At 36.2% G+C, this 12,158-nt stretch overlaps 1 protein-coding gene across 1 annotated transcript in view; it reads right to left on the reverse strand.

Moving 5' to 3' along the window:
• Positions 1 to 875: 875 nt before the first annotated feature.
• The window catches only part of LIN7A (lin-7 homolog A, crumbs cell polarity complex component), a 49,448-nt gene continuing 38,165 nt past the window's right edge, over positions 876 to 12,158 (reverse strand). Inside the window, exons 4-6 of the mRNA XM_026100369.2 lie at positions 10,355 to 10,564; positions 4,334 to 4,546; positions 876 to 3,039 (exon numbers count right to left, since the gene is read on the reverse strand). Of these exons, the coding sequence (XP_025956154.1) occupies positions 4,334 to 4,546; positions 10,355 to 10,564 (423 nt within the window). The 3' untranslated portion in view covers positions 876 to 3,039. The remainder of the gene's footprint in view (positions 3,040 to 4,333; positions 4,547 to 10,354; positions 10,565 to 12,158) is intronic.

A 12,158-nucleotide genomic window follows, 5' to 3' on the forward strand; every position in this document is an offset into this window, starting at 1 on the left:
CATCGCTCTTCTAGACACTGCATTAGTAGATTGTTTGGTTGGTTACCTTTTATTATCCAGTACTTTTTTCCAGAATTGCTGCTTTCTGAAACACAAGCTCTCGTCCTGTAATGAAATACATCTTGAATGTGTATAACGTAATCCGTCAATCCCCTGTAAAGTGCCAGGCAGATAAGATGCCACAGAGAAACTATAGCTAGCCGAGCACATCCATCAGCTTCAGAAAGTAAATGTCATCACCTCTGAATATGTCTATCTTTATTAGATCCTACATCTGGATCTTTGGCACAGGTGAACAGGATGCAAGAGCTCGTAAAAATCACGTAGCTCCCCTTCAGTTACTGTAACAAAGAGACAGAAAAGGCTTCTTGAATCTTCTACTTCAATTTGCTCCCAATGCAGAGAATCATATGAGCGGGCCCAAGGGTAAAAGTGAGCTATGATATTCACTAATTTGACTGAAGGGATATCAACCTTGTGTAGTGAAACAGCAAATGCCAGGAGACCAATGAATTCAAATATAATGCACAAGTACCTGCATACCTATATGTGAAATAGTGTTCTTCCCTCTACCCTTCTTTTAGATCCTAATTCTGCAATGCGTGTGTGCCTTACTGCATCAGGACCAAAGACTTTTAAATCACAGATGAAAAGACTGTCTATAACTAAATGCATATGACTGGTTTGGAGACACAGAGCCTACTTTGTCATTAAGCGGCTACACTTTTTAATGATCTCTAGTTCCGTAATGGGCACGAAAGTGACTCTTAGAAGAGTTCTTTCTCTGTGCTTCCACTTCACATTTATTACCAGTTGTATGTTACTTGTATTAATCTTTCATCTTTTAAGTATTGGCAGAGACTGGAATGTTAATGTAAGTGTATATAAATAATTTATTGAATAATAACATAGGAAAATGTATCTGATAGGCCTCTCTATATATGAGTAACATTCTATTATTGAAATTTATTAATCAGCACATTCCACTCCATCAAAGCTAAATTTTGTGAGGAAGAGGAGGGGAGGATGTGGAAAGGCAGTTAAGAAAAATGCAGTACAGTGGGCTGACTAAATCTGAATAATACTTGGCCTCCGAGAAGGCAGAGAATATCAGTCAGCGTAACTCAAGTGCTACTGATGAGATATAGTACAGTTATATGCAGTCATGATAACAGTTTATATACTGTCAATATTAATAGTGGTGGTTGTTGAAAATACAGTTTTAAAATAGGTACATACAATTTTATTAAGTATAAAAAGACACCGTGCAGAGCACAATACAATATATTTCATCTTTAATTCTGGCAGTGTTGAAGCCCCACTGTCTTAACTGATATTATCACCAAAAAACACTTGACAGAATTACTTCTCTGTATAAAATGATTTTTCTCTGGGAGTATTTATGCCATTTGGTTTTAAAAATATGATAATTTCCTTTCAGTGGCTACGTATACTATACAAACACTGTCAAGACTGGTGGCTAACCTGCACACTGTTTTTTTTTAACCTAAGCCATGATACTAACATTTTCCCCTGCTGTGCTTTGCCTCTGTTTGAGAATAGATCCTTTGAAAAATTGAAAGGAATTTCTGTTGAAAATATTTGAAGAAGGAATTATTTGTTGTTTTTTCTGATTTTGTTCACAATCAGAAGGCTGGTTCAGAGCATTTCTATATTCCTCATAATGCTAAGCTTTCACTGACATCAGCTAAAGTTTTCAATATGCAAGGATTGTAGGGTTCTCCCCTAAGCTGTTTTCCCCTCCATTTTTCTCTAATGTAGCACAGAAGACATGCTTTAAATGATTACTTATCAGAATTTGAGGCTTCAGTGTTTCTCACCACTTAAGAGTAGATTATATTTATAGCCTTCCAGCTTTGACTATTTCTTTGGAAAAGCAGACATGTAAACTTAAGAACTTAATTATGTATTTTGTTTTTACATTCCAATTTGGTTTGAGTAAAAGAAAGTTCAGAACTGTAACTTCAAACTGATTTATATAGTAATGTGCCAGTCTTAAAAGAAACAACTTACACTTCCTCTTCTCTAAAATATATTAACATTAGACTGGAAAATAAATTAAGTAATACAGAAAAGCTGAGATTATGCTATCACAGGAATATCCGTCAAACAAAGCTTGGTCTTTTGCTAACATTAGCTTACTACATTTGCAATACATGCTAAGCAAAGACCCTACTTCTCTAACAGGTACATTCTGACAATATATATTTTATGGAATAAATATATAATATATCCAGTTATAGATTTCTGAATAGTAGCTATAATAGATACAGGCAATACCTACATTTAAAAATACAATTCTAGGATTCCCTAACTTTACTACTAATAAAACTAAAATTGACCTAAAACTTTCTCACTTTGTTGATGCATAATAAAATATATGGAAACACCAAGAGTAAAAAGCCAATTGCTTCTACAAATGGAATACTTTATAAATATAGTCAATTGCTATTTTCAGAGCGAAAAATTGAAAATTATAAACAGTAAGTTAGGTTAAAACAACTCTACAATATATAGTACAAAGTGGCTATGAAGTCTGATGTGTGAGTCTGATGTCTGTGGCAAAATTCTGAACAGATGTAGCTGTTCCTCTCTGGAGATAACTGCAGAGAAAGGTTCCATCCCCCAAAGCAGCCAATCTTGATCTCCTTAAACAAAACTTTCACTAACTACAGAAAGCCAACTGGTCAATTTGTCAGAGCAAGGAGTGCAAGATTAGACCAAACAGATTCATTGGAAGCCCTGGACTTCTGTTTTATAGTGTTTACTTACCACGCTGTTCTCACTAAGAATAGAGTCACAGCTGTGTAACTGTGACTGCAGTGTTCTGAAAAGCCTTAAAATGAAGGTACCCTCTATACAGCTGTCTTACTAAGTTATTCGTATACTGCACATTCTCCAGATGAATTCTGTTTTGTGTTCCTGTGGTTGTTTCCTTTTGCTGGAATCCTGAAGCGCAGCTCCAATTGCTTGATTACTGAGCTCTTGATCTATGCTTTTTTTTTCCTTGAGAATAACCTAGAATTGAAAAAACACACATTTTTCAGAGTAAATACAAGGAATTGAGGAATTAAGTTGCTGACTGTCTCTGCCTGCCTTTTCTTCCTTTCAGTTTAAAGAATAATTTAAAATCAGGAAAAATGTCTTGCTCACTAAGGAGAAGCTTTAATATAAGTGAAAATGTAAAAAGCTAGCTATCTGTGAGATTGTACCATTTCTGTTCATCTTCTGCAATGGCTCTATTTTAGGCAGACAATCAAAACTTGCTTCATGAAACATCACTTTTTATACCTCTTGCCTGAGTTGAAGCCCTAAAGGAAGATTCAGATCCCACCAGCAGACTCTTCATAGACTTTTTGTTTGCAGCAACAAAATTGGAATTTTGATGGTCACAGGACAGGTGGTTTATATGCTTTTTTTTTCTATATATATCAACATAGATCAGTACTAACATTAATAACAATGAAAGCATCACTGGGAGCTTCAGTTTCTGATCTTGTGCCATTTGGGGACCTTCTGAATCACTTGCAGACTATTAACAGTACAAACATCCTGTTCTGGGAACCACTGGTAAGAGATATGGAAGACCAGGATTTAATTCCTTGCTTTACCACATCCTCATTGTATTTGATTTCCTTTGGACAAATTTAGCATATCCATAAATGCATCCATGTGATTTGTCACTGATTTCAGAAGTGCCTATATGGAGAATCTGGGCTTTGGTTCTTCATATGCCATCTGTTTTGACTACACTGGAGAACTTGTAAGCCTCTTGGAAGCTACTGTAATACTGAATGTCAGGCAAGAGTGAACGAAATATTCCTTATCAAACTGTAAATAAGAAGTAGGTGGATTCCCTGCAGAGGAACCACAGACTGAAGTTTGGGTTTCCTGGAGCAGGGAATGGACTAGAAAGTATCAGCAGTAAATCTAGATGTTCCGTTGCAAAGTAGTAACAAGAGTAGTGAAAAGACATTAAATATGTCTAAATCTGGTAGCACCTTCTTCTTACTTGTTACAAATGCTCCATTTTTTTAGGATCCAAGAGAGATCGAGGGGGAATACAAACTTCTTATGCAGTCTTGTCTGCACATACACGAAAGCTGCACAGTGAGTATTGATTTCTTGGTTCTCAGTTGGAAATTAGCTCCAGAATTTGATAAGGCCTTTCATCTATTTTCAAAATGCATTTTTCTTGGGACAGAGCACACAGAAATGTACCAAAGAACAAGCACTCTTTATCGCACTGCAGTAAGTGCTCAGTAGCCCTTCTTGGATTTGGGCTTTAAGGAAGACCAATGAATACTCTCACCTACGACATATGATTTTGCTGTGTAGTTTGCTGCTGTTGCTGTTGCTGAATAAGCAATTGCTGCTGCTGCCGGCGTCGTGCTGTTCTCAGTTTTTCGAAACGAGCCTCCATCTCCTCCAGCACTTTGGGAGTGTAGCGTACCACCAGTTTTACACTATCCTTAGCTGCCTTCAGGAGCTCCACTGCTTTTTCATGGTGTTCACCTTCCACGCTCTGAAAGCAAGGATTTAACAATAAAAATGCTGTTTTGATCCAGAGTTTTGTCCTCTTTTTATGCTTGCTGCCATGGAAAGGCTGTTAGGGTTTTAAGACATTTACATAATTTAGATTTTTCAAGGGACCATTAAAGGAAAGTGTTCAATTAAATGAGATTTATGCAGTATTCAGAATGTATTCATTTCCACATTTTAAACCAATAACCCAACTAATCTGCTTTAGGTTGCATTACAAACCTGATCTCTGGTCTGTGTGAAAAGGAGGGCAAATACTCCATAAGCTTCAAGCAAACAAAAATAATGTAAAAAAATCTCCTGCAGTAAAAACCCAACTAATCTGTTTGAAAGATACAAAAAAGTGGTATTCAGTGAACATTAAACCTTATTTAAACGTTGGTAAGAAGTGAAGGAACTGCAAGTTTGAAATTGCCTTTTTCCTTCTTATGTGCTGGCCCTGTATGGATCCTGTATGTAGAAATAAAGCATTTGCCTAAGTGTAGAAGCATGAACATGCCCATTACTTTCTGGGACATCTTGTGTATTAGAAAGCTAATGGGATCACTCAAGCACTTTACATGTGTATGATACTGGTTCTATATTGGAAATATCTCGTTAGCTGTAAGCAATCAAACACTGAAACATTTCAAGTTCTTGCCTAAGGAACTATTTTCCCTCCTTTTCTTCAAAATGGTTTATAGTAAGGTGATATCTGCTGTGAAATCAAATGTTTTCTCTGAGGGTTCAAGCTCCTATTTGTATGCTAACATTGTTTTAAGCAGTAAATCTCCCAAAAAGGGAGATAATTTGGCTGCAAAAACAGTATTTAATGGCTTCCACTAAATGGCTTGACTGGAGTGCTTTTCAGGCATGCAGATTGTTCTGCACCTCAGGAGAAAGGGTGGAATTTTCTAATGGTACATGATTGCCCACATATGTTGTAAGATATATTCCAACAAACAAAACTGTCTCTGTGCAGAAAGAAAAAAAAACCCTCAAAACTGAGATTGTCAAATGGATTTTAGACCATTTAAAAAAATAAATCATTTTCTCCCCACAAAATAAGAAATCAAAGTTACACTACATGCTGTGTTTTAAAACTCTTATGTATACCATGCTATTTAAAAGGAAACTATACCCATAGGCCTCCAAAAAGCAGCAGCAGTGTTCAAAATATTTGAAGTTCAATTCATACTAAATGAATAATTTGGCATCGTTATAGCAACTGCCAGATGTTAGAAGAAAATTCTGTCTATTTTCATCTCTCCTATTTGACTGTGAGTAGCACTGTGTAAGAAGAGTGAATAAGAATTACTTCTGCTATGGCAAGGTATGAGCTAGCAATAATACTATAAAAGTTAAAAAAAGCAAACACAATACACTTCTACATAAATAATATACACTACACAATTCAAGCTTATCATCTGGCTGTGTATACTCCTGCCTCCTGTTAAATGTCCTTCAACATATTAATCCAAATAATTATTTCATGGCTGGGTCAACTGACTGCACTCAAGTGTTTCTATAGAAACGTAAGATGCTTCAGAAAAAGTTAATGCAACTTAGAGAAATAATGAATGTCATTTCAGGTGCTGAAATGATTACCAGAAACGGAGGAAACCTTGAAGTAAATATCCATTTGGTTGTTGAAATAAATGACCTAATATTTTTGAAGTATAAGTTCATGAAATTCCTCCAATGTGCTTCCTATGCATGAATCTTACATAAAATTTATGACTTGTGATGATTAGATTTGTTAGAAGTGACTGGGATAAACCTGCTGAACAAGCCTAGCTACCCAAAAGTAGTTTGGAGAAAACAGAATTTCATTACAGATTTTGGAAAAGATGAAATTACTGTTGCATAAGAAACAGTAAATGTGTCTCATGCTCCAGAGTTGAAATAGAAAACTGTAGATGCACAGGGTGTTCTGTGAAACTGCTTTAATGAAGTCATCATGAACTAAAACCTCTTCCTCATGTTTCCGAGCCCATAACTGCTCAATACTAGGAGACAAGATCATCACCAGTGATTCAGTTAAACAGTTAATGTGACTGTTTTTTTATAACTCATTGCTTTGTGACATGGTTTCTGTAAAACACTTCTCATCTTGAAAAGAGTAGTATGAAACTTTGCATTCTTCTGTATTTCGCTTTTTCCTCATGAACTGCAGTCAGTATGTCTTGGCTCAGATATTCAGAAGAAATGTCACTGTGTTCACAGTGTGTCATTATCTCTTTTGCTCTTGTGCTGCTCAGAACAGGCTGTGGAAAAAAGTTGCATACTGCTGATTTACAGGAAGTAGCTAAAGTATTCATTTGCTTTCAGAGAGTCAGCTGGTTCTAACTGACATCAATAAGCAATTATAACTGTATCTGCTCTTTAGGGGAATAAAAAGATGGTGTATTTTAATACTTCGCACAACTTAGTAAATTTTATTTAATTCATGACTGCTGATTTTCTTTCCCATTTGCCTCAGGCCTTATTCTTCCAGTTTACAGCCAGCTTTTTCTAATTAGAAATGAAGGGTTTGACTTTGTTGCTATCCAGGTCAATGGAAAAATCCCATTGGCTTGAACAGTTACAGTACGGAATTAAGTCTAAAGCTCTGAACCATAGCTGAAGTGAGGAAAATAACAAAGGCAAAAGAAAGGACAGTGCTTCTAAATATCAGTCCTTCTCTCCAAACTTACCTAACTCAGGTCTAACCAATGAAAGCCAAGTTTTCAGTGGCACTTAATACCATTGCTGCACTTGCTCTTAACAACTTTAGTGCTGCTTGCACTGATATGTCCAAGGCATTACAAATGCTTTACCTGCACAGCTGTAGCTGTGGAACCTATATAGAAAAAACCCTTATAGTAGAAGAGAGAGTTTATACCAGGAAAGGGAGTTCTGCTGCTGCTGGATTTCTCCTGTGTCTGTAAACCACAGGGGTTGTGCTGGCAAACAACTCCTGCTGTTATCAATCATGCCTATACAAGGGATTTTGCTGCCTGGATCACACTGGTTCAGAACATTGTGAGGATCTGGCACTCATGCTACTTTAAGACTGCCCACCAAACACCAATTTAATAAATTTGCTTGACTAAAAATGTGTAATCCCACTTCAATGTCAAAAAATATAGAGAGATACAGAACAGGGTATGAATATTCAGAATGCATATCCTGATTTAATATGCAATTTTTGATTATATGTATTTATTTATATATACTTACATATTTATTTCTCTTGTAGCATTGACAGATTGCCTCAAACAGAATGATACAAAATGCTGTTGAGATAAGAATAGCTCAAAGAACTGCAGATACAGTGCAGGGAAACACTAACCATTACTGTATCCAGGCATACAGAATTGCAGTAAATATAGACAAAAAAAATTTTCCACTCTTGCAGGCAAAAAAAAGAAGAAAGAATCTGATTGTTACCCCACAAGCTGAGAAACTGAGAAGAATATTTCTATTAGATATACGAAAGCAAATGCTTGGGTGAGAAATTAGCCATTATAAATCTATTTTGCATGTCTTTAGGTACCTGACTCACACCAGGTATCTGATAAATGCAGAATCTTTGCCAGATATGAACAGCTATCAGCAAGTGCCTTTGCTGAGCCATCTGCAGGGCTTACTGCTTTCAATTTCCTTTACTTTCAGGGGGTGTGGGACAAAAGCATGTAACAAAACCTCCAGCACAATGAGAAAGCAATTTTTTTAACATCCGTTGAAACAGCTCAGGGAACAGTCATCCCAGTCATGCTGGGATAACGAGTCTGGATTCTGAACACGCAGCTCTAATTTTATGTTGACAATTATAAAGTTGGATAACCACCAACTTCTGAGCAGAAACAAGTTGCAGATATTTCATTTTCATCTCATATTCCACTGCCAAGTCATCTGTTGTATTGTACATACTGTATATTATTTGCTTTTCTTCAGATAAATTAAGAGAAGCACAGAATGAACTAGTCCCAGAGAACATTGTTAAATTTAGCCATTTCTCCTGCTGTCTCAAGCTGTCTGCAAACAAATTACTGCTTCTATAATTTTTGCCTTTTTATGAATTATATTATATGGGCTTAATTCAGCCCAAGACTGGTTTGTGAACTGTTGCTGATAAGCATTATTTCGAGTGTTCAAGAACTGCAATTCATACTTTAAATTCTGTTGTTTAGACTCAGAACATGGAAATATTTCTGTTGCACCTCAGAATCAGCTTTCTGATGTGCCAACATGCAACTGTGAATTTTACATCATATTTTCTGCTCTATTAGTGTAATATACATTCTAGAGCACATTCATGAAATTGTTTGAACAGAACGTCATGAAAGAGAGGTGACAACAGAGTAAAAGTCAATATATCTTAACGTTTGAAGGTTCACCATTTTCCTCCCCAGTGTTTGCCTAGATGTCATTGACATCGAAAGGATTTTCTGAGAACTCTCAATCAACCAGTAAATATAACCTTTTTACCTGCATTTTTTATTCATCTATTGAAAGTAGCGCTGAACAAAAACAAAATTATGTGACCCAGCTCCAACCAGTAAAGTAATTATTAAATGTTCAGTTGATTTAGTTTTCCTGGAGAGTAAATGATCATTTTGGTGGTTTGTCTTTTTTGTTTCGCATTTTTTCTTCACATTGTGTACAGTGACTAGCCAGTTTACAGACTTATTCTGTCTCTTCAGATAACAAGATGGTTTACAGAAGAAGTGGTAAAAATCTGTTTGAGGTGTTGCACTGGTATTCTGTCTCAAGAGAGGGGGAATAACTATTGTTGAGGGAAACAGATTACTGCTCATACAACATGAGAGCATTTGGAAATCAGCATTTTTCATTGTTTACAGGCTTGCAATGAAGAGAAAATTAAAGTTGGAAAGTCTTATAACTGCATATAAATATAAATTCAGGAATTGCTCCTACATGCCTTTTGTGTAGTTCAGCAGGAGGTCTGGATGGAGGTTTTGCATGAAAAAGGATTTTCAGTGAGAGAAGTGTGTGGTTATATGCTAACCTGTTTTGATAGTTTACATTCCCTTGTAAAAGGGAACTAAGGCAAAACGAAAGGCAGAATTTGACCCATATAGTTGGAACCTTATTTTAACTTCTCTCTATTCCAACATCCCTTTTTATTTTTTTAGCTCCATACTGATGTTCAGAGTGAAACTACTGCAAAACACTCCACCTTAAAGTATTTAAATACATGAAAAATGACTATGCAGAAATGTAACTTTTTATTGAATGTACATACTCCTTGTATGTATTTACTTGAACAGCTGATTTCACTGACAAATATTATAGCCGGATGACTGTCAGTGGAATAAATCTGGAATGTACCCTCTACTGCAAATCAGCAGCAGATATGCTTACTAAATTTGATTATATGTGTTCAAACCCTCTGAAGGTCACAAGACTGCACAAATGTCTCTGAGACATCACTGGACTTGGAAAGGCCTGTGTGCCTCACAGTCTATGAAGTACAAGAAGGAAGAAACCCAGTTTTACTCTTCTACTACAGAAGTAATTTGCATAATTATCAGTTAGGGAAATCATGGTTTCCTCATAAATTGAGCATGTGATGTGGACTGAAAATGAAGCTCTTCTAACAACCCCCATTACAACAGAAATTGTAGTGGAACAAAGTTATCCGTGCAGCTTTGCCTCACTGCACCACAAATGCACAGTGAAGGACTCTCACAGAGTTAATTCTTTTCTATCTCATGCTGACTGCATTTTAAATCAAGGTATTGGAAAGGCTGAGGAAAATGAAAAATCTAGCACAAGATGAAAGCTCTATCAAATTTTCACATACCACTCCGTTAACAGAAAGTAGCTGGTCCCCCCGTTTGAGCCCTCCATGCCTTTCTGCCACTCCTCCAGGAATAATGCGAGAAATATAAATAGGAGAATTTTGTTCCTTTCCTCCCATCACGTTAAAGCCCAAGCCTTCATCAGTCTTTGGCAGCTCCACCACTCGCGGGTGTGAATGGCCTTCACTTGCAGCAAAAGCAGCAACTGTTGCCTGGAAGAAGAGAGAGTGATGTGGCTATCTAGTGAGAACACTGAGGCGCTCTGTTGTTTGTTTTGCAGGAAGAACTCATCGTTATGAAAACATTTCAGTATCTTATTCTGCCTTCTTCCCTAATTATCCCAAAGCACTTTACAAAAATTAAGTTCCATGCCAATGCTTTTGAAATAAGGGGATAAGCAGAGGAACAGAGAGTTCAGGTGACTTGTCAAAGATAACGCAGAAAGTTAGCAGCAGAGCCAGAAGTAGACACCAGGAAGCCTGCCTGAGTGGTGGTGAACACTTGTGATCTCCCTAGCGCGTTTCTTCTTTGCCTCTTCTTTTCACAGGAGAAAAGGTTCATTACAATTGGATAAGATAATGTGACCTATACTGTGTTAGTTGAAATAAAGTGAACAAACTGAACTGTTAACTCTCTGCTCTGCTCTCAGATGTATGGGACTGGTTTTTTTATTCTTCGGGGACAAAAAGAATCCTGCAAGGTTATTCTTATTTTTAAAAGTTTAATTTATAATTGTGAAATCTCACAAACTAAATAACTCCTGGAACAGGAATATGAGTTTTTACAATATAATTGGATCAAAGTGTTTACTGGAAAATTAAATCTTGAGACAATGGATTTATAAATCAATTAAAAAATCCTAGATCGTTATTCCTACTGCAGAAAAAAATAAAATCATGTAACAAACGGTAAAGCTTGCATCCAGGAAAATATTACATCTTCTACTTCATTTTTCACTAGAAGTGTTTTGCTACTTTAATTATAAATCTCAGCATGATTAAATAAACATTAGAAAAATCTTTTATCCTTTGACATGTGTTTGTAGTCCAAACTGCTAGAACAATTCCGCATTATACTAATATTTTTGAGCATTTTAATCATACTTATGCTTATTAGAAGCTAGTGGATGATGTGGTACAATGGATCATTCTCAGTTATATGTTTTTGCACATGCAGACCTTGTAATCATGCATACATTTTACATCAGACATGAATGCACTAAGAGAATGCAATGCAGACAGCCCAGAAATAACCAGGAAATATTGCGATATTGAAACAATGCTTTGTAACCCTGCTGTTCTATATGAATAAGAAATGAGAATGGCAAACACTAATTGGATTTCTCCCATTTACTATGCAACATAGCAATCATGTCTATGTTTACCTGCAGTGTAGGCCAACCAAGATCTAATACACACATTCCGCTATAAAGTAGCATAGACCTTACAAATTTACATTGTTCATCTGAAGTTTCAATCAGAAGAAGGTTAAAACCAGAAAACAGCCTACAGAAAAGAACATACTATTTAGGAAGGAAAATATACTACAATTTATTGTATAATATGTTATTTGCTGGCTACCATATGGCTTGCTTCTCTAGAATATTGTAGGAATCTTTTTAGAACATACTCCAAACTTTCATCTTCTGCGGTAGTTTTAAATAAAAATCTCTAATGCAAATACACAGTGGCAAGATCTTAGGTCCATCAACATTTCTGGGAGTTTTGTTACTAACTTCACAGGAGCAGAACCAAAAAAATTTTCTCTAAAACAGCTTTATGGCTTTTGCAGGTTTATCTGCTTTGC

This window comes from Dromaius novaehollandiae, chromosome 1, assembly GCF_036370855.1.
Source record: "Dromaius novaehollandiae isolate bDroNov1 chromosome 1, bDroNov1.hap1, whole genome shotgun sequence".
Classification (NCBI taxonomy): domain Eukaryota; kingdom Metazoa; phylum Chordata; class Aves; order Casuariiformes; family Dromaiidae; genus Dromaius; species Dromaius novaehollandiae.